The sequence below is a fragment of the Vespa velutina genome, chromosome 10 (assembly GCF_912470025.1).
Source record: "Vespa velutina chromosome 10, iVesVel2.1, whole genome shotgun sequence".
Lineage (NCBI taxonomy): Eukaryota > Metazoa > Arthropoda > Insecta > Hymenoptera > Vespidae > Vespa > Vespa velutina.
Window position 1 is genome coordinate 4,391,304 of NC_062197.1, and position 27,956 is coordinate 4,419,259.

Genomic DNA, 27,956 nt, shown 5'->3' on the forward strand with positions numbered 1-27,956 from the left:
ATAATTATTTAATATGATTAAACATTATGTAGGTGATAGGGTAATACTTAATTAAAAGTTAAAAATATATTTTCATCTAATATGTTCATCAATTTTACATAGTACTATAATAAATAATTGTAATGATACTTTAAAATTATTTTGGTTACAATTAATATTAATAAATATAATTAATTTTCAAGTAAATACATTTCATATAATTCTTTATCTCTTTCAGAGAAAAATCGTGGAATAAAATTAATTTTTACAAGTTCTGTGAAACCTTCTTCTAAAGTTGGCGGTACATAATTTTTCCTAAAAAAACAAATATATAGCAAAGTATTGATAATATGTATAAATAAAAAACAAATACAATATAGTACATTTTTAATAAAATATGATGAACATGATCAGTAACTTGAAAAATTTCTTTTTACTTACATATAAGAATTTATAATAATGTCGCTAATCTTGACGTGATTAGAATCAGTTAACTCACGAAACTAAAAGTAAATAAAATTAAAGTGATATGAGAAATTTATAAATAAAATTAAAAAACATTTAACAAAATTCATTTTACCCTATTATTATGTTTGGCATGTTCAGTACTTGTTGTCATGAGAAAACATCTTACTGGAATATTATATTTCTTTGCTACTACAATATATCTTTCACGTGAGGCAGGATCTGGGTTAGTATTATCTATAACAACACGTTTTCCTTGGATCAAGGATTGTTCCATAGCAGATATACATTTTTGCCAACTGCCCAAAGTATCTCTGTTAATGTAATCATATTCGCTTAAATGAAGTTTTGTAAAATGAGATTTCCCAGAACCAGGACTACCAATCATGAGTATTATCTGTTGTATTTATAAAATCATTATTATTTATATATAATCAAAAATCATTGTTTTATACTATTATATACATACTTCTTGTTGTTTCGAAGTAATCTTAGCATCAGCAGGATGACATATATCACCATCTTTTAACAATGCTTTTGGATCAAATGTAGGTAAAACATATGATACAGCTTTATGTCCAAGAAAGTGTTCTTCTGGAGTTTGAAATCGTAAACCTATGTTCATAGCCATTAAACGATCAACTTTAGAATGATCTTTTTTTTTACCAGGTGCCCAATTTTTTTGTCGACCTGCTGCATCTCCAACGTAAAAAGAATTTGATTTATCTATTTGAAAACCTCCATTTTTCTAAAAAGATATAATTATGTCATTATAATAATGATATACATTTTCAAAAAATAGAAATATTCTTATATTGTACATACATAATTGATTAATTTATTCCACATTCCTGGTGCTGGTTTTCTACATATGTCTTTCCCAATAGAAACAAAAACCTATAAGTTATAATATTATATAAGTAGAAAAGAATTATAATATAACCAATTATTTAAAATAAATAAAACATTAAAAATGTAGAATTATTTACTTGAATGGGAACACCTAATTTTTGTACTACTCTTTCAATTTTTATTTTAAAATCTTCTATTGTCACTTTTCCTGTACCAAGAGCTCTTTGATTTGTAAAAATTACAATTTTATAACCATCTTCATACAATTGTTTTAATTTTTTAGGTACTTCAGGAAATAGCAATTGCCAGTCATTACAATCTTTTGGAAATATAAGACCAGATTTTGTCTTTATCAATGTGCCATCCATATCATATGCAGCTATCTGTAATAAAAAACTTTTGTAATACAATTTTAATACAAAATTGATATTATGTATTATCTTCTGTATTATATAATATTTTCATTTTTTCAATTAAAATCTCTCTCTCTCTCTCTCTCAAGAGAATTCTTTCTCAATATATATAATATATATTACCTTCGTACGATTTTGTATATTCGATGACGTATAAATTAATAATTCTTTATTATTTTCCCAAAGGTCTGTTCCTTTAGTTTTATTATTATCCATATCATTTCCTTTGGATGTAGAAGCAATAGAATTTAATTCTTCATTATCTTCTTCATTTCTTGAATAATCATTTTTATTGATTGTTTCCTGTATAGTAGCATTACATTCATTTTCAATCTTACGTATTTTGTATGAATTTGTTGTATTCATACTTAATGATTCATCTTCCGAATCATAAGATCGTTTTCGTAGAAATTTTTGATTTTGCTTTTCTTTAGGTGGTGGATTAAATTCAATTTGATATGTATGCTTCCCATATAAAATTTCTAAATAATCATTATGGTTAATGATTGATCTAACATCTTTTTGTGTTTTAAAGCCATTTATACCACAAGCTCTTGTCCCAATTTGTTGAACTGATACTGTATGTTGTAAATAATCAGCACATAATCGAACTAATAAAAAAATAAATAATTTTTAAAAAATTCACAATTAACATTTTAGAAATGATAATATATAAACTGATATATATATAATCATATAATAAATATTTAAAAGTTATAATATATTAAACCTTGTTGTCTCGAACATTTTGTATCTGTAATATTAGTTTCTTGAGAACGTCCTATAAAAATTGGAGTAGAATCAGGTAAATAAACAGTCGATAGAGAATCACTGTTACTTCGTAAATAACAACTCTTAGCTCGTTCACTCATTCCGATATAATAAAAAGTCCTGTAAAATAAAAATCCAATAAAATTAAGTCACTCTTTTTATTTATAATCTAATCTTTATAATCTTAAATCTATATATTTCTGATATAAATCTCACTGTAATTTTTAAATGTTACATTTGTAATCGTCTTGTTTCAAGAAATTGTAATATTATCGTTTGTAAAATTTTATACATTGCTTTATCATTTTGTCAACATCTATCATATCAATGTATCAGCCTATTATATATCATAGTATTTCAAATCATTTTTTTTATGATTTAAAAAAAAAATTATTATAGTAAATTTACTATAAAAAAATTCAATGAAAATGACTTTTAAGAATGGACACTTGAATAGAAATATTCAATTGTCGATGTTTCTTGTTTAGTCATTTAGTTAGTTAATTGTACATTGTATTTGATTGGTACTGAATAATTAATGCAGCTAATCAATTAAACTCGATTAATTTTAATCAACGATCAATAATATAACAAACCAAAACTTTTAACTTTATGTCATTTTTAATTTATATTTTCATAATATCAATAATTATTTAAAAATTTTATTTTACTTTGTCCTTCTACACTCTCCTGGGTGTCATTAGATGCATAATCGCCGTATGATTGGTCAATGCGGCCTCTGCTGGTGGCTCATCTAATCTTGGCGCCTTAATACTCTACTACGTTTTCTTTTGTATTTGTAATACATGATTAAACTGCATCTACGGCCGTTACAGTTTTGTTGTTCGGTCACTGTTTTGTGTATTTATATTAATTTTTAAGAAAGAACTAGTCCATTTTAACAATGAGTGCAGAAGAAGAGGTTTTACGAATTCAAAAGAAATTAAACAAAATGTCAAGTGGTGACGGGACGGTGAGTAAGTGAGTAAAATTAATCTAGTTGCATATCGCTTGAACATGTTCGAAGTATTAGATCAAGGAGGATAGCATTTCAGGAATAAAAGGTCCGGAATAAAAGTCTCTTGAAATTTGTTAATTAAATAAATTATTGAAATATAAAGAATTTACAAATAAACAAATTTATTATAATTCATAGAACATAATAAAGTTAATCATAGTGCATGTTCTAAGTATAATATTAAAAGTGTTTGATTTCGTATAGTTTGATTTTTGAAATTATTATAAGAGAGATAATTTTGAATGCCAAAAACTTATTATTTTGTGAAATCAAAATTATACATGATACTCTGGAGAAGTATTAAAAGTATGAACTTTTGAAAAAGTACAGAAAGTTGTAATAAGTATTACAAATTTCTGAAATTAAAAATATTTTAGTTGCTTTTGAGTGCTTTTCTTCATTTCTTTTCAGGGTCAAGAACAAGCATTGGAGTTACTTAAAATTTTACAGAAACTTCCAGTTGATTTAGAACTTTTAACGAAGACGAGAATTGGAATGACTGTAAATGCTTTAAGAAAATCAAGTAGAGATGAAGAAGTAATTTCATTATCTAAAACACTTATTAAAAATTGGAAAAAGTTTTTATCAGGTAAGAAAATCATATATAATTGTAAAAAAAAGTATGATTATATAGAAAATTACATTTCATATGTTTTATTTCATGATTAGTTTCAACTCCATTTCAGGGTCCAATAAAGATAAAGATTCTACTACTTCAAGTAGCTCAAAAAAAAGAGAAGAAAAATCAGAAAAAAATAAAGATGATGCAGATCAAAAGAAAGACAAAGATACAATGGATGGAAGTGATGTTAAAATGAAAGAAGAAAAGCCTAATAAAGACCTTCAAAGAAAACAAGCTTCATTTCCTGCTCCGACTACAACAGATGCTGTAAGATTAAAATGTAGAGAATTATTAGCTGCTGCTTTAAGAGTGGATGGAAAAACAATTGATGGATGTGCTAGTCCAGAAGAACTAGCAGAACAATTAGAGGAAGCAATTTATGCGGAATTTAAGAATACTGATAATAGATACAAAAATAGGGTAAATAATAAATTCAAATACAATAAATCTTGCTTGTAAATTGTACTTGTAAATCTTATATGTTATTTTATAGGTACGCAGTCGGGTTGCTAACTTACGTGACGTTAAAAATCCTAATTTAAGAACTAATTTTCTTGTTGGTGCTATCACTCCAGCACGATTAGCTGTTATGACAGCTGAGGAAATGGCAAGTGATGAAATAAAACAATTACGGGAACAGTTTAAAAAGGAAGCAATTAATGATGCACAACTTGCTACTGTACAAGGCACTAAAACTGATTTATTAAAATGTGGCAAATGCAAAAAACGCAATTGTACCTATAATCAAGTACAGACACGATCAGCTGATGAACCTATGACTACTTTTGTGCTGTGCAACGAATGTGGAAATCGATGGAAATTTTGCTAATTATTCTCATCGCTTTCGTAATTCTTTATCATTGTCATACGTGAAAAATGTACTTCAATCGAAATGTATCTATAAATTGGTATTTGTTTGGCTTATGCCAATAAGACATCATTGAAAAATATATAAACACTACGAATCTTAAAATGTACATTGATTATCTGATTAGTACTACATCTTCATTAAATTAGAATATCTATTCGAATGTATATATTAAGAACAGAATGTATTTAATCAATGTACTTTATAGCACTTAAATTGAGACTGTCATTAATTTTTTTGAATTTGGTGGATTAAGTAAACATCTTAGAGATTTTAAATGAATGATAATTATTGATCCTCCCTAATTTGGTGAACTTTTTATTATAACTTGTAGTATAATTCATGTTTTTTTATTTTTAATTTCTAATTTATTTTTAAATCTATGATATGTATATGGACTAACACGCCTTTGTCACATTTTCAGACAGATACAATTGATTGAGTGTGTATTGGTAGAAATATTGCATATATGTACGTGCATTAAAATAGTACACCGATGAATCACTGCGCCATCTGACTCTATAGATACAGAATTAAAATCATAGATAGATTTTTATCTCATAACTTAAAGATATTAACCTAATTATGGCTGAATAGTGCGCAGACGCATCGTAGTCATATGATAAAAGAGGAACTTGAAGGTCTAGTAGGATAACATTATTCTAACCTTATTTAAATTAGCAGTAATTGGCATGTGACCATAGATGATGGATGTTGTCAATAATAATGAAATAATTTTTGCATCTTTGTCTATATTTCTACAAAGAGAAACTGATTTATATATTTTAAAATATGAAAATACTTGAATACGTAATAATTGAATAGAATCTAAACGTCATGAAGATATTGGATGATATATATTGTCCCAAGCAATATTATTCAACATTTACAATGCTATCAGATATACTGTCATTTGAATTATAATATTGTATTATTTTCTTGATCTTCTCTTGATACTTGATAAACAAATTAATTTATTTATAGCAATATATTTTTTTTATAATCAGAAGAATGTGTGAAGATATACATGTGAAAGAACAATGGCAACTTCTACAGAACCTCAGGTCTACAGTAGAAGGATTGCTGATTGATGGTATAGCAAATGTATGGAATGTTTATGGTGGTTTAAATCGATTACATAATGCGATGGAACAAATCTTTAAACATGGTTGTCGTATATTCAATTCTAATGTAAGTAAGAGGTATATGCATTCAAGGAACAAAATATAATATTTTCATTGATATATTGTAAAACTGTAATTTAAATTTTTATTAAAATAAATTATTAATATCGATAATAATTAAAATTTAAAGGGTGAACCAGATTGTTGGACTTTTATTCAAGGATTAAATTGGCTTCAGCCATCGTTAGTATTATCACCTATAGTATCTGAAAATGAAGATTATTTTTCTAATTTACCTGCAAAAATAATTTCTCAAAAGGATATGTTATGGTTGTACAAAAGGTAAAGACATAAATTTTAAACAAGAACTGATTTTTATCATTAGGAAATAAATATCAGGAATATCTTGACAGTTTGGAAAGCCACAACCTATCTCATAAACTATCCTGGCTTTTGTCTGATAAGGAACATTTACTTTCTTGTCTTGAACCATGGGCTTTCCTATGTCAAGAAAACTTAGCAGAGGCTACACTCATATGTTTAAAAGCTGTGGAAAGGAATCAACCTGTACTTCTTACCGAGATTGATCCATGTTTAGTAAGTCATTATCTAATTGTAGAATGAGTATATATATAATTCTATGTAATAAATTAATTTAATTTAAATATTTACAGTTTCAACCAAACTGGATTTCTTCTAATTTAAGCCCTAAAAGACATAAACGTTCCTCATCTTATCCTGCCAACTTTTGTTCTACAACTGTTGGTATACTCAGAGAGAGAAAAGTACACATTCAAACAAACAGTCAGTTAGAGCCATTCAAAATATCATGCACGAATAGAAGTGTTAAAAATGTTACCTCTGAACATAACCAAGATAGTATTAATAAAAACAATGTAAATAAGATGGACAAAATAAATGAAATATCTTTGAAAACTTGGAACAGTCTTCCAACATTAGATGACTCTTATAAGAGTTCTTCAGAAAATTCAATTGTTTTGAAGTCTAATGAAAATACTTGTGTGCACAAAACTGTTAGAATTCGTACACCTCCTGTTGAGTTGTCAAAAATAATTCACATAAATTACTCAGATGTAAAACGATCAACAAATTCTGTGAATGAAAAAGTAGCAACAAAACCAAAGACTCCTACAAGAAAAATTAGGAACAAATTAAAAATAGCGCATGATAAAGAAATGTTAAACACATCTAGTGGAAGTTCAAATACTTTAAATTATGAGGATTCAATAAGAGCAGCAGTTGAAGAATGTTGTATTTCATCGAAAAACACAGATGGAATACATTTAAAGAAATCTGCGACTAATTCAAATGGTATAAAAATTGATCAAAAATTAAAAAAGAAAACTACTTTTTTGCCAGGATCTGCACCTGAGTTTTCTATTTCATGGTCAATAGAAATTGAAGGACAAAAGGATATTAGAACACCAAAGAAAAGTTTTATGGAGGATGGAGGGAGTAGTGTCCAACCCATGGCTACAGGATATTTTCCACGGCCTATAGAAGGACAAAGCTTGACAAGTTTTTTGTCTTCTGCACAATTTTCTAAAGCTAATGCTGAATTAGATAGAGAAAATGCACATTTTAGTATTTCTGAAGCTATGATAGCCGCTATTGAACAAATAAAGTGTAACAGGCAATGGTGTCTTGTAAATGAAACTGTTGATGATAGTGATGAAGAAATTAATAATCTTAAACAAAGAATACGAATTAGACGACGTCAACGACAAGAAGAACGATATAGAGGAAGAACATGGAATCGTGATTTATTTAGTGATGGAAAGACTGACACAACTACTACTGATCAAAGTGCGAGTCCCTTGTCAAGCTCTTCTAATACTCCATCTGATAGTATTTCAACAGATGATGTAGAAAATATAGAAGTAGATAATGTAAGCATGACAAAATTAAAAAGTTCTGGAATATCTGCATCTATGGCTTCACTATATTCTGACACTGATTTGCATCAATTTAAGCAAGGTTTAGAATCGTCACAAAATGGAAGTATTATATCTGCAGAAGGTGTAGCATTATCGCTTATTAGTAGATTTAGTGAGAAACAGCTCCCACGAGCAAGTGAGTTACAATGGCTTGTCTCTGAAAAAGATGCTCCACAACAATTATTACCATTACCAAAAAGCTGGCCTGTTAGTCCAGATGAAGTTGAAACAGAGGAATCTATCCCATTACGTGGAACTATAGAATGGGCTCCACCTAGACCACAGATTATATTTACTCCACATCCTCCACCTATGTAAGCATTTAAAGTCATATATAAAAATAACACAGTTGTTAGATTAGTTATAATTATCTTATCAATGTGTTTTCATAGGAGACGAACTTTAATAGCTAAACAGAATTATAGATGTGCAGGTTGTGGTATGAAAGTTGCAGTCAAATATGCTAACAAGTTTCGATATTGTGAATACTTGGGTAGATATTTTTGTACTGGTTGTCATACGAATCAAGTAACTCTAATACCTGGAAAAATTTTATCAAAATGGGATTTTAATAGGTATTTCAAAATATCTATTTCAATGTATTCTGTATTTTGCTTAAAATATGTTAAATTCATTTATATCATTTTAAGGTATTCTGTGTCCAACTTTTCATACAGATTATTAGATCAAATGATGCTTGATCCATTGTTTCAAATACAGGATTTAAATGCTTCATTGTACAGACGTATAAAACAGTTAGAGAGAACAAGAATACTTCGTACAAAGTTATTTTTCCTGAAAGATTTTTTATATACTTGCCGTTTTGCAGTAAAGTATGTTCTTTTATTATTTTTGATTTTAGATAGTTATTTATAATTATTTGTTAATACATTTATGATGGATAATACATATTTTTAACATGTTTTTTTAAATCCTTCAACAGTGTTCAAGATATTTTAAAGAAAGAGTCAAATTATATAATAAATGATCCACATGTGTATTCTATTCAAGACCTGATGTATGTTAAACTTGGTATATTACCGATGCAGTTACAAGAATTAATCGAAGTGTGTAATGCACATGTTGCTGCTTGTGAAGTATGAAATATTTTGTTTAATCATTAACATACATATGTAACACACACGTGTGTGTGTGTGTGTTTAAAATTATATCGTTTTATATTATATTTTATTAGTACCTAATCATAACACAATCACGTTTTTTGTCATTAAATTGCATTACTCAATTTGTATTTTAGTTATGTCAAGCAAGAGGATTCGTATGCGAAGTATGTTATTCTAAAGACGTGATATTTCCATGGGAATTGTCTAAAATTACTCGATGTGAAATTTGTGGAGCTTGCTTCCATAATGAATGTAAACGAACTTCAAATAAACTAGAATGTAAACGTTGTAATCGTTTGCAAGCTAGACGAGTATCGAGACAAGAAGCGCTTTGACAAAAGGTAAGAATATTTTCAACTATAGAAACACCAATTAAATTAGAATGTAAACGATAAATTTTCGAAAATTTTTAAATTATATATAAATTAAATTTTTTATTATTTATAATTGATTGTATATTTTTCTTCTCCTTATTTAAAAGAATTTTTAATATTATTAAAGAGTAATCTCTTTGTAATCATAATTGATAATGTTTAGTATGTTCAAATTCTCAATATCAGCATATAAAGATTTTTTGGTTCCTTTTAATTATTAGCTATTTATTTAGTATTAATAAAATGTGCATAAATAATAGTGACGTGGAGTATTTGGATATTACTAATAACAATATTATAAATACTATCCATACCTATATATAATATTATAACATACATTATGATTAGTGTTTAGAATGTATCTTAATCTCAATAGAATTGTTTTATTTATCAGTTATTATTGTAACAATACTTTGTGCTTAATGATATACTGATAAATAAAACACATTGTATATTAAGAGCACATTTTAAATGCATATCATTAGGTATGGTAAGACTGACAAAATTGTGATATTCAATACTAATTTTCTCAATTATATATCTTTTATTTAATAAATACATTTTAAGGGAAGATATATATCTTTTTGCTAGCAATTGTTACCGCAATATAAAAAAAAGAAAAATATGATAAACATATTCTATCAAAAAATGTTATTTAAACAAGAGACATTTAAAAATGTTTAAAATACCAAATAATTTAAAACATTAAGTAAACATAGAATAAATATTTCCAATAAAATATTATATACAAGTTAGTTAAAAAAAGATATATTTTGTAGATAATATGTACAAGGATAAATATGATAAAACTTGTAATTAGTTATTTAGTATCATAAGATATGCTTACAGTTAAAAAATAATCAGTAATATTAGTTATGTATTCCAGAAGAAATAATAATATCATAAAAGTATCTATTTTTATCTCAAGAGTATGTTATTACATATTTATTAAAATTGTTAGAATAAAAATAATTTATAATGAAAAAGAGAACTTCTAAACGTTATTAAACATTCTTTGTAAATTATTATAATTTCAAATTTGTTATATATATATATAATACATATATATAATATAATATAAATATATACATATATATATCTATATATATGTATGTATATATATATATATTAAGGATTGACTAACAATAATTAATCGAAAGCATGACGTTATAATATTAGATTGAGAAAGCATTTACATGAATATTATGTATGTTAAATTTTATATTTTAATTTTAACTTAACATATACTCGTGCAGTTTATCAATAAACTCAATAAAATAACAAAATCATCACATGGTTTTATTATTTATAATGGTCGACACACTTATAAAGTCATAGTCACTTACATATTTTATAGTTAGAAAATATATATTTACACCACCTAATTTCAATAAATCTCATAACTGCACATTACCAGATCCTTCATTAGCTTTTACTTTTAAAAATTTGTTCTAGTTTTGACCTATCCCTTACGAGCATATGTACATATTGGTTACAATAATCAGTATGTACAATTATATATGCGAATTTGACATACATTTAGCAAAAAATCTTCCATTGCTAATACGCAATATAATTTGAATTTTTGTTAGTATACAAGTTATATTGCTATACAGAAATAATTTTGCAATATGTGCAATTAACACGCAAAATTTGTAACTTGTTCAAAATGTTGATATCACAGGTGGTATTTTATGTAATTACAGTATTATTTTATAAAAAAAGTTTGAATGTAAGTGTAATTATAATTTTTAATATATTAGAATTAATTTTGTATTGTAATAATTTGCAATATATTATAATTAATTTTGTTTTGTTATGCTTTGGAATGCTTCATTAGCTGGATATACAAGATTAGAGTCACATATTATATATATATATAATAAATTAATTTGTATACAAACTTGACATATTGTAAAAACTGTATTCAATTTGACGGTATATATCTGAATATGAATAAAATATATAAGAGTAGGAGAATATAATAATTTATTTAATTGTTTCTCTTTATATATCATTGTGAAATTTGTTTTTTTTTTCTATTGTGAAAACATTCATTATTCGTAAAAATCTGATTTCACAATATTTTGTTAAACATTACAACGAGTATACCATAATATTTTTTCGTTTTTTTTTCTGAAATTTAAAAAAATAAAAAACGTGCTGTAAATTTTTTCTTATCTATAATATTTATCAAATTCAGTCATTATACATCTAAAAAATAAAATACTATGGAATCGTTGCGCACATCCTGTACAAACAGTGGAAAATTTGATAAATATTTGTTCACCAACATTCTGTTACTTTTATCAGTCTATATAAGATGAAATAATGCATAACAATGCGCCACACTTTTAATACACTAAGAGCATTCTCTGACATATTTTAAGAATACTACATAATTTTTTAACGTAGTATTATATGTGTACATATAAATTCATATAAAAGTAATTCATAAATTTCAGAAATGTAATAAATGGCCTGTTGTAGTACAGTATATATCATGCAAAGAAAAAAAAAAAAAGAAATATAATAAAATGCATTACATCTCAATCTTCTCATATTTTAAATACTTTCAAATCATTGCTTCGAAGTGTAAAAGTGTGACGCTAAAATATATTTTGTTAACAAAAATCGTAAAATAGATCGTAGTATAGAGCAATAGAGAAAATATTGATATGTATAAATAATAATAATAATAAAAAAAAAAAAAAAGAAGATGAATAACTAAGTATTGTATACACTTTTTGAAGGTGGTTATGCAAAGCTCTAATTGAGCTTCAATGTCATTCAATATACTTCATCTAAATATTTTACGACAGTAATTACAATTACTCGAAAATATTTTCATTTTTCTTATTCATTAAACAAACTGTGCTTATCCGTGTATCACGATCTGCATATTGATGCTTGTTTGTTTTTATCGAATCTTAGTTTATACATAGATTAACCAATAATGATAGTAAAATCTATGCATTAAAATAATTACACAAGCATCTATCTACATTTAAACGGTTATTTAAAGTATTTAAATATCTAAAGTATCTTTTAACGGCAGTTTTGCTACTTCGAAGAATATCCTAAAAAGTATAAGTAACGTTTAATTTACTAAGTAGATTTTTTGTTTTTATATATTTGTATATATAAAAACGAAGATATATATATATATATATATATATATATATATATATTCTTGCATATTTTAAAAGAATCTTATTATAACATAATATTAAATAATATAATTCATAGTATTAAAAGTATCTACTTACTTGTGACTGTATTTATTGTAAATTGTTACTAATGCTTCTTTATGTTTTCTATGTAGTCCTTCATTTAAAACGCGAACAATATCTCTTATATCATCAACTTTATAACCACTGTAATATTCTAAAGTTGGAGTCCATCCACCTAAATCTTTCATTTGAAGTGCAAGGAGAAGAGCAGATGCTGCCATTTTACTATCACTATATCTAATAGTTGAATAATCCATTAATGAATATTCTAAGATATATCGAGCCAGAGTTAACGTTGGCATTGATACTTTTGCACACTATATGTAAATAAAATTCTTATTAATATATGATTGATCATTATAAAAAAGTAATCTCAATTATAAAATAAATAATATATACCCTAGCATATCGCCTAAGAAATCTGTACGAAAGAGGTATACCCAAATCAAAATCTATTACTTTCAAAACACTTATTTCCATTTTGATAAGATCTCTCTGTGTATAAGCACCATCACATATATACAAGAAATCTTCAACCATTGGAGGTATCCTTTCCTAATCAAACAAATGTACACCAAAATTATATTGAAATATGTGAAATATTATAATTATATTTCAAAACAATGAAAAAGAAAAATATTTGGGAATTATAAATTTTGATTTATGTATAAAACAAATATTACTTACATCATATTTACTTGCTATAAAAAGACTCGAAGCACCTAATAGTTGCAGAGTTTCTGTACCAACTGTGACTTTTGTTAAATAGAGATCAACTAATTTCACAGCCAAATATAAAGTTTCATGGTTAAGTTCAAAAGATTCTTGTACTTCAACCATCCAATCTACTAACAGAGATCGCATCCAACGCGAAAGACACACTTGTTTGTCCATATAATCTCCAATAGGGAATAAACATTCTCTTTCCTTTAAATAATTAAAAATGTCCGTAGCATACTGTGATACTTGGAAAGGATCTAACCAATTTTCTGCATCAAAATCCCATTGAACACCTTCAGGCATTATTCTTTCAGGTACAGCATCTAAATTATTAGTAACACATATTTTTTCTTCTTTTCTACCTGTTGTAGTATCGTCAATTTTTATTTCTTTCGTTTCTTTTTTTTCATTTTTCTCATTTTTTTCATTTTTCTCACTTTTTTCATTTTTTCCATTTTTTTCAGCCTAAATATATATTTATTTTAAACTTACACATATAGTTATATCTATATATTATTTAGAATACAATTTATTATTAATTTATTATATGCATATTAAAGTTATAATTATTATTAATAGATGCTTACCTTGTTATTTTCTCTCTCAGTTTTTTTTATACTATTATCCGATACATCTTCCAATGCACTCATATACAACGAATTATCTCCAGATTTTTCTGAGTCTATGCTACGCCTAACAGTTTCAGTATTATTAGTTTTCAACTTGTCATCTTCTTGCTTAATTGCTTTAATACGTTGTATTGGCTTTGGCTTTATTACTACATCTGTTTTTGGAACTATTTTCTCTGCTACTTTATTTGAATTAATTTGAAGAAGTGTTTTGGTTTTTGTAGCAATCTTCTTAACTACTTTCTTTGGTTCTTGTTGTTGAGTTCCAAATGGTTTTCCAATAGCCTAAAAAAAAAGAATAATAAAACAATTTGCACTTTAAAAAGATTCCTATTAAATATAAAACATTTACATTTGTAATATTTCCCAAAGCAGATCTTTTAACAGTTTTATCCTTCAATGGTGATGCATCTGCTTTTCTTTTAGAACGAAGATCTTTGTTTAAAATTGGTTGTTTGAGCAATGCATTATTGATAAGTATATTCTGACTTCGTGTAGAAATTCCTTTTCTTAACTGTATAGTAGCTCCATTTGATCTAGCTTGTCCAATTGGTAATTTAGGTGGTACCATTTTTCTTAATACAATTTAACTTAAAATTTTTTTTACTAATTTCTAGAGAGAAAAAAAAAGAAAAGAAAAAGAAAAAACAAGTAGTATAAAGATTTGGACTAATTGATAACACACGCGCGTGTGCGCGCATACATACACACACACATACACACTCTCTCTCTCTTTCAAATACTTGTAAATTTGCACCAACCTAAAAAAGAATTTGTAGATTTCATATGTAAATATTAACAATAAATTATCACACAAAAAATATTGTCGATTATAATTTCGGTATTTGTATCTTAAAATTACACGTTTTTTTTTCTTTGGAAATGTTCACCACAAGCAAAGAAAATAGTGCATCTATGAAATGAATAGCTATACATGCAACGTATTTTATATTATTTCTTTAAATCAGATTTTGTTACTAATAAATAATAATAAAAGTCAAATGATTCTTTTCTTCGATGTACTAAAAGATTACATTAGTTTTTGTGATAAATTGATCGTACAATTTAATTTTTTCAGAGTTAGTAATAAACTTCGATAGTACAAAAATGAATGAAGTCGGAAAACGCGGGAATAAAAGGAACAATTATATTTCACGATATATCCAATGATATTAACATTCTATTAAATTTATAAATCATTGAGAATACATTTTATTCGAGTACTTTATCAGTAAATTATAATATAAAGTAAAGAAAATTGAAACTTTTAGAAACAATCACAGAAGCCACCATTTCGTCCACAGAAAACATTCGACGCTTAGAGTATAAATGAATATAGTTATTTTCGTTGAAAGGTAATGTTGAGGTTAAAAGTACATAGGAAAAATTTACCTCAGAAAACAATTATTTGTGAATATATATAATGCTTGAAAATGGATGAACTTTCACATTTATAAATTTTCTATTCGACCAGAACGTTACTACAAGACCCATTCGTTTCTATAGAGCAACTGAAGTTGACGCTGCTTCAAAACAGTTCAAAATATCACGGTTAGTACATGCATACGTTAGGATTGGTTATTCTATATTTTAGAAAGCCAATCAAAATGCGAGTTTTCTGCTCGACGCGCCATCTATCAAAGAAAAGCAAATTCTTAATTTCTTCGAATTAAACAAACTTTTCTTTCTCTTTCTATTTCTTTGCATTATCTACGACCATTTTTTTAGTTTATCCCTTTCTTATTATAAATTTTATTTTAAATCGTGTGAATCTAGTTTTTAAAATATTCATTTAAACGAATACTTGATAATTATAACTTTTTTAATAAGGATAAAAGAAAGAATATTAGTAAGTTATACAATTATATAGTTATATATATTTAGTGTTATAGTTCTATAAAGCATCCGAGAAATTATTCGAATTACATACATCGTTCCTACATTTGTTTTTTCTTTTTTTATCGAGAGCGTAATTGAACATCCTGAAGAAAAGTGTGAAATCGAAAAATTGAAGAAATACTTTATAAAGTCAAAGATTAGAAAAAATAATTGTTGAAAGGTGCTATTAATATTTTGTTTACATTACAGATACTCAAAGTTCATGCTTTAACGTAACTTTTTTTAACAGTATAACTTTTCTCTATTATCTGACGTTTATGTCTATAGCGTTTCAAGGTTGGTGACCTTGTTATGAGAAAGTACAACGAAAGAGAGAAAAAAAAAAAACAAAAAAAAAAAAAAAATAGAAGTAGTCGATACCATACAAATTTGAAATTCTATTGAAAATAACTAAGAATATATACATATATACATCGTTGCTCCATATGCATTTCTTTATGCACTCTAATAATAATGCCTCGATGCATTCAGGACGCACGTTCGCGATATAAGCAAATGAATAAAAGATTCGGTAACGCGTCGTTTTTTCATATACTCTTCGTTACAATCTAATTTTTCTTTTTATTCACCTTTGATCTTAGATTTATTCGTACGTCACAAAAGTTACCGATCGCGTTAAGAAACGACTTATACATATATAGGACGTAGTGTTTATCCGTTAAGTTTCTTAACCTAAAAATCATCATTATCGAAAGTTTGTAATAAAAATTTATTATTTATATGCATACATACGTGAAATTTAATTTTTCTTTGATGCGTAGAACGCCAAAGTGCAAGGAAAATAACTTGTAATTGTTAGTTGTTTTTTCGACGCTGCTGTTATATCCTCGCGCATTTTGTTATGCGACTCCAAACGTTACTTTGTAACACGTATCGAGCATCGACAAAATGCAAGAACGATTTTTAGTGCGTTATATTAAAGTCGATAACTGTTTCGCCTATGTCCCGGATATTTGGCTACGTAGGCAAGGAACGAAGGTTAGTGTCTTCTATCTTTCTTGTTTTTTTTTTATTACGCTAAATCATCTTACTACCATACAGGCGACTATATCAAGTGGTATAAATAGAGAGGTACAAATGCTAAAAATTATAACCGATTGAAATTACAGTTATTATCTTTTTCGTCGTTATCGCTAGATGACAGGACTGTCGTTTTCTACATTTCTTATCTTACCGACTGTACAACGTCGATAATGTTATTTCTTTTGTTACAAATTAATTAGATATATTCAAGAATAATTTTTGTTTGTTTTTTTTTTTTTTTTATTATAATTATTGTTATTATTTATCGCAGAATAACGTAATTGCGCTGTTACACAAAGATGCGACTTATTTTTTATCATGTAGTCCGAAACAAATTACCGACGGATCATTATACCTCGCTAGGCACTTTGCGAAAGCTTTGAATATAGAGGACGGTGATGAGGTATTTGTACATTTCGTAAAATATGCGCCATCTTTGACAAGTGTAACGGTCGTTCCTCAAACGAATGAAGATCGTGAGATATTGGTAAAGTTTTTATGATGATTATTATTAATTATATAATTAATGTTACTTATTAAACGATCGTAGAATATGAATGTTTTTTTTTATATTCCTATTACAGGAACTTCAAGTCGATAGAATTCAATCGACTTTGTTAAATAAAATTCAAATAGTAGCGAAAGATCAGCCTATAGTAATTTGGATCTCGAAATTTTCAACTATAGTTCTAACTACAGGCAAGTGATTTTTCGATTTATTATAATTAATTAAACCTTATCATGTTATTTTGATTTTGTATTTGAAATCGATTACAGAAATGCTCGAACCAAATTTTCCCTATGGAAAATTGGAACAATTTACGGAACTTCATGTGACCAATGCGATTAAAAATACTGTAAAGAAACAAATAGAATCTAATGAACTCAATAATATCGGTAGATTCAATTTTCGTGATATGTTAAAAGAAATATCAACTTTTTCGAAAATTTGCAATAATAATGGAGTCGATAAAAATTATAGATCGCTTCAAAATTATCGACAACGACGTAATCAATCTGTCATCTATCGAGTTCACTTCCTTCCGAAATTTGGCTCGTTTGATGGTTCCAATCCATTCGACGTTATTTTGAGATCTCCTTATCACGTTTTTGTACCGCGTTGTCACGTACCAAAAGACGTGCGCTACACAAATGATGGTATAATTTGTAAAATGAAGAAAGTACCGGAAGAACAAGTAAACGTCAATACACAAAGTACAAATTTTTTGAAAAATATAAAATCACCAATTTCGAGTTTATCTTTCGAATTAACGGTGAAACTTTTCGTATTGGAGGACATATTGGATCGATGCTCAAATAATATAGATAAAATTCATTTCAAGCTCGATTTTGTTCACAGTAATATTTATATTTCTGAGAGCGTAAAAATTGGATTGCGTTTAAGAATGGGTGGGAAAGTCGTATTAACGGCGATCGACATTGAAAAAAATTTGATTCCTCTGACAATAGAAATTTTTCCTACGATTCAAACGACGTCCTTGCAAAGCATCAAAGATTTTCTTACGAGTTATTCTATTCATGAGAAAATCTTATTAAATTCATGTGCTCCCATTATCCTCGATAACGGTAATAGATGTATCGTTAAATTCTTACCAGAGAAGTGTACACATTCTTTTCTCGACGCAACATTATTAAAAACTATTACGATTCATCTTAAATCAAAATTAGATTTAAATGATTTATTAACGGTGAAACATGATGTAGAGGATACCTTTTACAAGAAAATTTTTACGAGGTATGTAAATTACTTTGTATATCTCCTTACATCTGTCTAATGATGATATTATATATTACAGATATTTAGAAAATATTCTTTCGGAGTGCCAAATTACCCTTGATCTTAGTTTAAGATTAAATGCTCCAATGAATCTCGAGTATGATAGAGAAAATATTTTAATATGCGGTGAGATCGGTTCAGGAAAATCAACGTTATGTAAAATATTGATAAAAAGATTGAAAAAATCGCCATATTTTGTATATACTCATGTGATTGATTGCATATCGTTGAAAGGTATTATATCACTATAAATAATTTACTTATTTCGATGATGGTAATGTTATTTTTGAACATAGACTGAATATAGATTTTTATATTTTACATGTAGGAAAAAAAGTAGAAATGTTACAAAAGATTGTATGTGCCGCGATGTCTCAATGTATTTATCATCAACCATCAATATTATTTTTGGAAGATATCGATAGTATTACTATGGTATCATCAAATAACGAAGAAAATACTCCTGACTTCGTTAATGCAGCCAGGTATTTTATACTGAAATTTTATTTATATTAGGTATTGAAGCTTAATTATTTACAAAAATTTTGTACTATGTTTTTATGAAAATATGTTAGGATTACTGATATGATCATCAACACCATAATGCAATGTCAAGAATCACATTACGTGTCGATCGTAGCTACGTGCGTTGACATGAACAAAATTGGTAAAAAAATGAGACCATCCAGAGGATTGAACTTTTTCAGAACGGTTCTATCAATACCGAACCTCGAAAAGGTAAATCAATTCTCCATTTCATTGACATTTTAAAACATTAAAATTATTCGTGTGTGAAAATTCGTGTCATCGATCTAGAGTATACGTTCGTTAATTTGTCTCACCTCAGGCGGATAGAATCGATATTTTGCAATTAATGCTTGAGGACAAGTTGTACGTGCCTGGCAACGTGAATTGGGATTACTATGGTAACAAGACGGAGGGATGGATGGTACAAGATCTCGTTGATGTGGCGGATAAGGCGACGTTTGCCGCTTGGAAACGTTGTGGTAATAAATCTCGAACGTTTATGTGGGTTGCATTAAAAAAGATGGTCTAATGAATGACAATGAATTTAATCGTTCCTAATCAGCAAAAGAAGATATCAAACCACCGATCGTTATCACAGAGGACGATATATCGACCGTGTTGAATAATTATAAACCGTTGTCTCTGCAAGGTGTTCAATTATATAAAGGATCTAATCATTCATGGTCAGACATCGGAGGATTAGTTAAAATTAAAGAATCCTTGATAGAAATTTTACATTGGCCATTAAAGTATCCTGAAATATTTAAAAATGCTCCGATCAAGCTTCAAAGTGGAGTTTTGTTGTATGGTATGCCAGGTACAGGGAAGACTTTGTTAGGCAAAGCGATAGCTAATGAATGTGGTGTGAATTTAATTAGTGTGAAGGTAATATTAATATAAGAAATATTTATTATGCTTATTATATTTTATCATTCATTTGGATTAGGGTCCTGAATTGTTATCCAAGTACATTGGTGTGAGTGAAGAATCAGTAAGAAACATTTTTGAAAGGTATGTTATATGGTGAAAATATAAAATATAAAAAATTAATCAGTCATTATGTGTAATATAAAAAATTATATATTTTTAGGGCTCATCGTGCAAAACCATGTGTTCTTTTCTTCGATGAATTCGACAGTCTTGCTCCAAGGTAGATTATTCGAAATGTAATGACTCATTCCAAATATTATAATAATGTTTAACATTTTCTACAGACGTGGACACGATAGTACAGGTGTAACGGATAGAGTTGTGAATCAATTGTTGACCCAACTCGATGGTATAGAAGATAGAGAAGGGGTTGCTGTAGTAGCTGCAACGTCTAGACCTGATTTATTAGATCCAGCTCTTTTAAGACCTGGTCGTTTAGATAAATCTTTATATTGTCCATTACCAAATGAGGTGCGATATTCTATCATTTCAGTCAATGATATTCCAACATCAATTTTTACGTTTATTTTATTAGTTGGAGAGAGAAGAGATACTGCATATTCTCTGTAAATCCCAGAACATAAATATAATGGAATTAGATTTGAAAGAAATCGCATGCGCTTCTGTTGGATTAACCGGTGCCGATTTGAATGCGATAATTACCCAAGCTAAATTGGCTGCCTTCGAAGATGCTGTACAAGTCATACCGGTAAATAATACAAATATCTTGGTTGTAATATTTGTTAGTTCTTTTTTTTTTTTTTTTTTTTTTTTTTTTTTTTTTTTTTTTTTTATTGTTGTTTTTTTTTTAACGGACTACTCGGTACTTTATTTTTGCTTTTCAAGCGAATGATATAAGATTTAATTGAAACCTTTGTGTCCTGTCAAAACAGGACACTTCTCTAACGATCCCTCTCGAGCCGTTTCGCCAATAATGAAAAGCATTTTCTGTGTGAATGAAGGGAGATTCACTGAGAATCATTTGTAGGGAACTTCCGAAGTAAGATAGTGCGTAATGACGATAATATCGTTAGGTCTGTATCTTACATAGACGCATATACATATAAGATATAAACGAAGGACACATCTACTATATCGCACCATTACTAACATCAGTGCCGCCATCGTCGTGCTTGGTAGAGAGGTAGTGTGATATAACTGAGGAGAAACGTAGAGAGCAAGGTTTATTAGCACAGGCCAAGAGAGTACGGGACCATCCCTCGATCTCGCTTCACTTCATCTTGGCCTACGCCTCGCTGAACGTCGAGGGGGTTATTATCTTATGCGTTATAATGATACACGACTTAGAACCATGCACCACCCTGTCGTTTCTGCAGGATCGAAAAGCAGTCAAATCGTTCCAGGGCTTATCGGGATCGTTCGTTAACGTTGAACGTGTTTTCCAACAATGAGATTGACTTCGATTATCGATTATTGTTTGTTTTGACGTGTCCATTGAATAAAATGTCTTGTCTATCGATAGAAATAATTTTTTTTTTTTTAACAGATATAACATTTTCGAAGGAAAATATATAGATAGATGACAGTTTTGTAAAGATTGTATATATAACATGACAAAAGAATCGAAATGAATGAATTGAAATAAAACGAAGGAATCTGCGACATTTTGGAAGACGTTCGCATAGGACACCGTGAAGGTGTTCCGCATGATAGGAAATTATTAATTAACTTCCTTCGTCGAAAACAAAGTTACGACGGTACTTACCTACCGGAAGAACACCGGTTATCCAAACTGTTCGTCTAATTAGTAAGTGAGTTTCCTAAACGCGTCGCGATTTGAGAGTAGCCTTGCACACAGATAAGCTTTATAATGCGTATAGGTAGATATACGTTATCGTGTATCTACGTAAGTAATATAGAAATCAACGAAATAGATATATATAATGTATAAGATTAAGACCTCGAAGAGACTACAGTTCTCGAAGTTGTTTCCTTCTTGAAGAAAATTTATTATTGTCTCAATTTCTATAATAATTCTTTTTATACGACAGGAAGAGGAACTTCAACCTAAGGATATCAAAGTAACTCAAACACATCTCGTCGAATCTGTACAATCAATTCAACCGTCTCTGTCTTCCACGGAAATGGAGAAGTATATAAGGATGTAAGTTATTAATATAGACTATTCAATATTTCTCCAATATTAATAGACATTTTTTACATTTTATTATCGTAGTTATATGAGATTCTCAAAGGGTGACACTTTTGTCGAGGATATATTGAAAAATCAAAAGGCAACGTTTGCGTGAAACAAGGTAAACTCTATAAATTATATTTATATAGTCAAGAACATATATCAATAAAACATGTTCATGTTTAGAATGAACTTCACGTGTCCAAATAATATCTGATACAATTATCGAATATACATATTTATCAATGAATAATGGATATCGCGAAAATATGAGAAATTTTGATGTTTCTTCTTTGAAATTTCATTACGATAGAAATATCCGAATTATTCCGACAAACGGTCGACAGCTTTTAATCGTTCGGTAGGTATCCAGGGCTCATCTTTTCCTCGTTTTAACCGAGTATACATATAAGCATAATCCGGATGGCTGCGTTTCTCGCGAAGGAGTAACGCCTCTTCTTCCTTTTCCTCCTTCCACATCATTTTGCTCGCCCTCTCTGGAAGAGTACGTTAAACGGCAGGTAGTAGTAACGCGAAAGGGGGTTGAGTATAGCGGCTCGGCAACTTTTCGTATTAATAATCAGTATAATAATTAGTATTTTCACGCGCGACTTAGCAGGAAACACGGAAAAGACGAGAGAGAGAGAGAGAGAGAAGGTGGGCAAGTTAGCGGCGCGAGCCTAGTCGCGCGCTTGAACTTTGGGGAATCTTGATTTTAAGTTCGGGCGAAGGAGAGGCGCATATTTCACCGACGCTAATGTCCCGCCAGATAAACTACAATATTAGCTGCCTTCGCCCGTGATTTAATTTAACTTTAGCCCGGCGCGACATCCGCCTCTGGCTTTCGGCTCTTGCCACCTTCTCTTTCTCTCTCTCTCTCTCTCTCTCTCTCTCTCTCTCTCTCTCTCTCTCTCTCTCTCTCTTCTAGATCTAACTCTACTCTTGGCCGAGACGATGAAAACGACTAAGTAAAGTGTAGACGATATCGCTTGGAGCTTTCCACCGACACTCCAATCTCGTCCTTATGAGCCTACAAGCTTTCAGGATTAGAACGTTCGTACGAGACGTGTTGTTTTTTGTACCTAAAAGAATGATAAACCGGGTCATAAAAAATTACAGATATCAATCCTGATAAAGTCGATCGAATTATATTTTTATTATTATTTATTACTATTACTATTACTACTATTATTACTATTATTATTCTCTTAATCTCTAATATATGTACGTTTTATTTCAATTTGTAAATATCGTTATAATTATTGAAATAACCAGAGGATTTGGATCGGGAGAAACGTTTGAACGAAATTATTGGATTTCACTTTATCCCTTTATTTTTTCTTCTTTCTTTTTGATCCATTGTTTCCTTTCAAATAGGAGAATCAATTGTTACAAACGAAGTATGACAATGAGAATATAAGAATAAAAAGGAGAATAACGGAAAGAATACATTCGCGTAAATGCGTAATGCACTTCTTCAATATTTCTCCCGAACTACTACAAGAGGGAAAAGCATAGAATGGTTGAAACGCAGTTGGTGTTCGCGTTCGTTCGCGTATTTATCTAGGTCTCCAGTAATCGAGTTATCGTTCTCTTACCGCTGCTTTCTTTTCATTCGATTCAACCAGCGCGAAGAGGAATTGTCGATACTTTTGTGGAGGGTTACGAGCGGGGGTGGTGGATGAGACTACTCTCTCCGAATGCAATTTATCACGGAAACTTTCGGACCTTTACGTCCTCTACCCCTTCGTCCGTTTCTTCATATTTGCGGACGGCTATCGGCCATCCTATGATTTTTCTCCCTTAATGTTTTTATCGACACTTTTCTATTTCTTTTAGATAGGCCAAGGCTTAACTTATCGTCGAAGTTCTATCTTCAAAGTCTGATTGTTATTTTAGTTAAATATTTTATATAACAGAGAATTATTTAGGTACTACAGGTATTTAGATACTTTTTATCTCTCTCTCTTTCGCATGAAACACTTTAATCTCGAAAAAATAAATACTTTCGTTATATGACATCGGCCGGTTGTATAATAGATATAATATGTAAACGTTACCGTCCGATAAAAGTTAATAATAAAAAATCGGATTAGGATTAATACATTATTTCGTTCGAGTTGAGCGAAGATAATAGAAATAATATCCTATATACTTTTCCAAGATATTCGTAATAATGATTTTTAAATTATATTTACAACCAAACTGAGAGCTCATCGTCTGTTCGAGAAAAATAGAGAATGCATCCGAATCGATTTCGGAAGACATTTTAAATGCCACGTTCGTGAGAATTTCTAATTTTTCACACGGACGGGGCGATAAATTCGCGAGCGAATTTTCGCACGGTGCTCGCCAACAGGATCGCGGCGAAACGACGTGGACAGATCGATGAATCGGTAGCGTCGAAGTTTTGCGCGTTCGTTCGATGGGTGGGGGGTATGGAGGGAGGAGAGAAAGGAAAGCCGTGCTGCGAGACGTTCAATGTGACGTTTCAATCTGCCATTCTATCATTGACAATTTTGCGCAAACGGGATCGCGGTGCAAGCTCGACGAGGCGTGCTTTCGGCTCACATTGGCGTTAAATAAGAGTAACTCAGCCGCACCGGGATGCTTCGACATAATTGCCTGTGAAATCACTAGATGGATTTTCGAGCTTCCTTGTTTCTCTTCCAATCCACCTCTCTCTCTCTTTCTCTCTTCCTTTTTACCCTCTCATGTTATAAATTCTGCCTTGTTTCTTCTCTCCTTTTTCTTTCTTTACCGAACGACGCTACGATGCGAGAGTCGATCCAATAAACTAACGTAATTCTATTGCCGGCTTCGTCATCATTCGAGTTATCTGTCTGTGAAAATTCAACGAAAGTTGTACGGTCAACGAGCCGACGAATACGATGGATAATGAAATAATGAATATATCTACGTCAATGCTGATCGATTATCTTTTCTTTTTAAGATATCTTATAAGAGAAAAGGAAAGAGAGAGAGAGAGAGAGAGACTTTTACAAGTTAAAGAAAATTATTATCCGAAACAGGTATTTACTTAACATGGGGAATTTATATTTAATATGATTCTTTATTTTCTATGCTAAATAAACGAAAAGATAAGCGAAATGGAAAGCCGATAGGGACGATCGTTTTGTGGACAAAGCGATATCACTGAAGGGAAGGACTCTTTCTCTCAATCTTTTTCTCTCTCTCTCTCTCTCTCTTTCTATATGTCTATTTCATTTTCTTACCTCGAAAACGTGCATTTCCAAATGCAAACCTTGAGATAAAGAGAAACTAAAACGCGGCCGTAACAGCCGAGCGACTACTTAGCATAAAAATGGCCAATTATCCGGCTAACAAGCCGGCCAGGCGTCGGAAAAGGCAGGCGCCTTGGCTAACTCTGTTAGAGGCAAGCTCCTGAAGGAGATTAGTTAGCGTAAATGCCGCCGGTTGACGCATTTTTATTCCTGATTACCGTTTCTCGTGGAGCTAATCTCATTACGCGACATTCGAAAACTTGACTCTCATTCGGTCGCACGGCAAAATGCCGACTTTTTACTCGGCTTCAACGAGACGCGTCGACAAAACGCGCGGACGATAGAAAAGGGAGAGAGAGAGAGAAAAATAGAGAGAGACAGAGGCAGAAACAGAAAGAGAAAGAGAAAAAGAGAGAGAGAGAGAGAGAGAGAGAGTATGAGGATGAGAGAAGAGAAGAAGAAGAAGGAAGAAGAGAGGAAAAGAGGCAATTGGCCCGTGCATTCGAAGGAATCGCGACAATGCGCCCATGATTTTCACCCAACTGAATGCCGTCCTAATTCTTCGGAGAATAATCGAGCATCCTGAAGTTTGTTTGCTCTCTCCTATTTACGGGCTTCCCGTTACTCTCTCGCGTTTGCCGTGGCTTCGTCAGACTTTTCTTCGAGGAAGAAGAAGAAGAAGAAGAAGATGGAGAAGAAGAAGAAGAAGAAGAAGAAGAAGAAGAAGAAAAAGAAAAAGAAGAAAAACTTAGAGAACCGTACCGGAAGGCAATGTTGTTTATTTCAAATAAACGTTTTTATGCGTCTTTCAACCAATTATATTGATATTATTCGTTCAATTATTCATTCAGAGCTATTAGAAGTAAAGAAAAAACAAAAAAAGAAGCATAAACCATTTTAAATACTTATTCGTAGATACATAATGTTTGATTATCGTTTGATGTAAAATAAAAAGTTACGTCGATTGGTCGATCGAATGGACGTTGATCTCGTTTTGATAGTTATCCCTTTTGAGAAAATAAGGGAGAGAGGGAAAGGAGAGGGAGAGGACTTGGTGATGGTCCCTCTTGCAATATTTACGGGGCGTCGAAGCGTGGGTAACGCTGTTTGCCGCAATTTCTTGTTTCCATTAGGTTGGCCGGCCTGCGGGGTAAATTCTACCCTAGCGAGTCGTCGTCGTCGTCGTCGTCGTCGTCGTCGTTGTCGTTGTCGTTGTCGTTGTCGTTGTCGTTGTCGTTGTCGTTGTCGTTGTCGTTGTCGTTGTCGTTGTCGTTGCGGGCTAGGGTTGCGCAACTTGGCCACCCCTTCGAAGCGCTCTCGTGAGCACTTGCTAGATCGTTTGCGAGCTCGAGCCGCGGGTCAGAGGGGACACGCTGGGAAATGGTGCACACACAAACTTACCTTCTCTCTCTCTCTCTCTCTCTCTCTCTCTCTTTCTGTCTCTGTCTCTGTCTCTCTTTCTCTCTCTCTCTCTCTTACTCTCGACAGTGTGCTCGATCAAATGACGCGCGTCAGCGCCCACAATAACGGCCTCTTCACGCTTCGCTCCTATCCTATCTCGGTTTAGGCACCATTCTCTGTCGTCTACCGATCTCTCCTCAGAGAAAGAGAGAGAGAGAGAGAGAGAGAGAGAGAGAGAAAGAGAGAGAGAAAGATAGATGGGATGATCGGACATTGACGGTCACTTTTGGCGTTACGAGAAAATAATCTTTATTTTTGCGGTTTTCCTCATTTGAATCTTTCGTTTAATACTCTTTGATAAAATTCCAATCTATCAATGTATAATAGTTTTTATTCATAGGATATATATGTTGTTAGACAATAAATTCACAAATTGATATATGTATGGTACAGTATAATTATATTGTCCGATCGTCTGTCTAATTTAAACCAAGAATGACGAAGGACGAGGATCAAAGTGGATTTTGCGAGATAGTTAGGATTACATCAATGCAACGTATTTTCATAAGCAAAGAAGCTCGTCTCATTCGTTCATACGGCTCGTTCTCTCGGATGTGGTCCGACTCGCGAATACCATTCGAAGGCAGACGTGCGGATAAGCTCTTCAAAGGTTTATCGTTCCCATCTTCAAAGGCACGGACATTTCCCCGTTGCCGATTTTGCGGCCCTTGCAGTTCGTTTCATTTCCTTGTCTGCCGACTCTCACGCATTTCTATCTATCGAGGAACAATTTCACTTGGTGATCATCGAAAAGACACACTATTCAT

General features: G+C 30.4%; 5 protein-coding genes across 31 annotated transcripts in view; 3 read left to right on the forward strand and 2 right to left on the reverse strand.

The window, feature by feature from the left end:
• Nucleotides 1-51: 51 nt before the first annotated feature.
• On the reverse strand, nucleotides 52-3,213 carry LOC124952416 (uncharacterized protein F21D5.5). 3 transcript variants are annotated; one of them, XM_047502259.1, is made up of 9 exons: nucleotides 3,152-3,213; nucleotides 2,440-2,600; nucleotides 1,833-2,320; nucleotides 1,434-1,679; nucleotides 1,270-1,341; nucleotides 914-1,192; nucleotides 560-841; nucleotides 421-482; nucleotides 52-294 (listed from the first exon to the last, which is right to left on the reverse strand). In XM_047502259.1, exons 2-9 carry the CDS (start codon nucleotides 2,579-2,581, stop codon nucleotides 171-173), a joined length of 1,695 nt encoding a protein of 564 aa, XP_047358215.1. In that variant the 5' UTR covers nucleotides 2,582-2,600; nucleotides 3,152-3,213; the 3' UTR covers nucleotides 52-170. The 3 variants fall into 3 exon arrangements, with proteins under 3 accessions (XP_047358215.1, XP_047358213.1, XP_047358214.1); XM_047502257.1 differs by lacking the exon at nucleotides 3,152-3,213 and adding an exon at nucleotides 2,716-2,933; XM_047502258.1 differs by lacking the exon at nucleotides 3,152-3,213 and adding an exon at nucleotides 2,697-2,872.
• Nucleotides 3,214-3,269: 56 nt separating this feature from the next.
• On the forward strand, nucleotides 3,270-5,266 carry LOC124952417 (transcription elongation factor S-II-like). Of its 5 annotated transcripts, none has more exons than XM_047502262.1 (4): nucleotides 3,270-3,453; nucleotides 3,910-4,087; nucleotides 4,185-4,540; nucleotides 4,614-5,266. In XM_047502262.1, the coding sequence occupies exons 1-4, from the start codon at nucleotides 3,385-3,387 to the stop codon at nucleotides 4,947-4,949; spliced, it is 939 nt and encodes a 312-aa protein (XP_047358218.1). In that variant the 5' UTR covers nucleotides 3,270-3,384; the 3' UTR covers nucleotides 4,950-5,266. The 5 variants fall into 5 exon arrangements, with proteins under 5 accessions (XP_047358218.1, XP_047358219.1, XP_047358220.1 ...); XM_047502263.1 differs by having other exon boundaries at nucleotides 3,306-3,461; XM_047502264.1 differs by having other exon boundaries at nucleotides 3,402-3,544.
• A 131-nt stretch (nucleotides 5,267-5,397) lies between these two features.
• LOC124952414 (run domain Beclin-1-interacting and cysteine-rich domain-containing protein) lies at nucleotides 5,398-10,226 on the forward strand. Of its 4 annotated transcripts, none has more exons than XM_047502251.1 (9): nucleotides 5,398-6,179; nucleotides 6,303-6,454; nucleotides 6,526-6,709; nucleotides 6,787-8,022; nucleotides 8,107-8,384; nucleotides 8,463-8,645; nucleotides 8,721-8,903; nucleotides 9,014-9,167; nucleotides 9,329-10,226. In XM_047502251.1, exons 1-9 carry the CDS (start codon nucleotides 6,000-6,002, stop codon nucleotides 9,527-9,529), a joined length of 2,751 nt encoding a protein of 916 aa, XP_047358207.1. In that variant the 5' UTR covers nucleotides 5,398-5,999; the 3' UTR covers nucleotides 9,530-10,226. The 4 variants fall into 4 exon arrangements, with proteins under 4 accessions (XP_047358207.1, XP_047358204.1, XP_047358205.1 ...); XM_047502248.1 differs by having other exon boundaries at nucleotides 5,398-5,916; nucleotides 5,996-6,179; nucleotides 6,787-8,384; XM_047502249.1 differs by having other exon boundaries at nucleotides 5,398-5,629; nucleotides 5,996-6,179; nucleotides 6,787-8,384.
• Nucleotides 10,227-12,067: 1,841 nt separating this feature from the next.
• On the reverse strand, nucleotides 12,068-17,079 carry LOC124952460 (G2/mitotic-specific cyclin-B3). 4 transcript variants are annotated; one of them, XM_047502373.1, is made up of 8 exons: nucleotides 15,543-15,889; nucleotides 14,858-14,911; nucleotides 14,503-14,763; nucleotides 14,109-14,435; nucleotides 13,489-13,986; nucleotides 13,201-13,356; nucleotides 12,838-13,118; nucleotides 12,068-12,648 (listed from the first exon to the last, which is right to left on the reverse strand). In XM_047502373.1, exons 3-8 carry the CDS (start codon nucleotides 14,719-14,721, stop codon nucleotides 12,597-12,599), a joined length of 1,533 nt encoding a protein of 510 aa, XP_047358329.1. In that variant the 5' UTR covers nucleotides 14,722-14,763; nucleotides 14,858-14,911; nucleotides 15,543-15,889; the 3' UTR covers nucleotides 12,068-12,596. The 4 variants fall into 4 exon arrangements, with proteins under 4 accessions (XP_047358329.1, XP_047358328.1, XP_047358327.1 ...); XM_047502372.1 differs by lacking the exons at nucleotides 14,858-14,911; nucleotides 15,543-15,889 and adding an exon at nucleotides 16,782-17,079; XM_047502371.1 differs by lacking the exon at nucleotides 14,858-14,911 and having other exon boundaries at nucleotides 15,543-15,887.
• The window catches only part of LOC124952458 (peroxisome biogenesis factor 1), a 97,204-nt gene continuing 85,299 nt past the window's right edge, over nucleotides 16,052-27,956 (forward strand). For 8 of the 15 annotated variants that reach the window (XR_007101905.1, XM_047502360.1, XM_047502358.1 and 5 more), the window contains exons 1-15: nucleotides 16,054-17,027; nucleotides 17,344-17,559; nucleotides 17,657-17,771; nucleotides 17,850-18,828; nucleotides 18,890-19,104; nucleotides 19,199-19,355; nucleotides 19,446-19,608; nucleotides 19,718-19,877; nucleotides 19,961-20,283; nucleotides 20,345-20,409; nucleotides 20,489-20,548; nucleotides 20,613-20,799; nucleotides 20,864-21,037; nucleotides 22,341-22,453; nucleotides 22,526-22,604. Coding sequence is in view for 13 of the 15 variants with exons in the window: in XM_047502360.1 (XP_047358316.1) it covers nucleotides 16,938-17,027; nucleotides 17,344-17,559; nucleotides 17,657-17,771; nucleotides 17,850-18,828; nucleotides 18,890-19,104; nucleotides 19,199-19,355; nucleotides 19,446-19,608; nucleotides 19,718-19,877; nucleotides 19,961-20,283; nucleotides 20,345-20,409; nucleotides 20,489-20,548; nucleotides 20,613-20,799; nucleotides 20,864-21,037; nucleotides 22,341-22,453; nucleotides 22,526-22,598 (3,090 nt within the window). In the remaining 2 variants the exon portion in view is untranslated. The other 7 variants (XR_007101906.1, XM_047502359.1, XM_047502363.1 and 4 more) reach the window with 7 other exon arrangements.

Excerpts from the sequence above, each read along its gene's own strand:
- LOC124952460 (XM_047502372.1), bottom strand. The coding sequence starts at position 14,721 with ATGGTACCACCTAAATTACCAATTGGACAAGCTAGATCAAATGGAGCT. Across the intron at positions 14,436-14,502 it reads CTTTGGGAAATATTACAAAT|GCTATTGGAAAACCATTTGG; the intron begins GTAAATGTTTTA and ends CTTTTTTTTTAG. Across the intron at positions 13,357-13,488 it reads TTATAGCAAGTAAATATGAT|GAAAGGATACCTCCAATGGT; the intron begins GTAAGTAATATT and ends TTGTTTGATTAG.
- LOC124952416 (XM_047502257.1), bottom strand. The coding sequence starts at position 2,774 with ATGTATAAAATTTTACAAACGATAATATTACAATTTCTTGAAACAAGA. Across the intron at positions 2,601-2,715 it reads GAAACAAGACGATTACAAAT|GACTTTTTATTATATCGGAA; the intron begins GTAACATTTAAA and ends TTTATTTTACAG. Across the intron at positions 1,680-1,832 it reads ATATACAAAATCGTACGAAG|ATAGCTGCATATGATATGGA; the intron begins GTAATATATATT and ends TTTTTATTACAG.
- LOC124952414 (XM_047502248.1), top strand. The coding sequence starts at position 6,000 with ATGTGTGAAGATATACATGTGAAAGAACAATGGCAACTTCTACAGAAC. Across the intron at positions 6,710-6,786 it reads CCGAGATTGATCCATGTTTA|TTTCAACCAAACTGGATTTC; the intron begins GTAAGTCATTAT and ends AAATATTTACAG. Across the intron at positions 8,646-8,720 it reads TCAAAATGGGATTTTAATAG|GTATTCTGTGTCCAACTTTT; the intron begins GTATTTCAAAAT and ends TATCATTTTAAG.
- LOC124952417 (XM_047502260.1), top strand. The coding sequence starts at position 3,741 with ATGCCAAAAACTTATTATTTTGTGAAATCAAAATTATACATGATACTC. Across the intron at positions 3,805-3,886 it reads ACTCTGGAGAAGTATTAAAA|TGCTTTTCTTCATTTCTTTT; the intron begins GTATGAACTTTT and ends GTTGCTTTTGAG. Across the intron at positions 4,541-4,613 it reads ATAATAGATACAAAAATAGG|GTACGCAGTCGGGTTGCTAA; the intron begins GTAAATAATAAA and ends GTTATTTTATAG.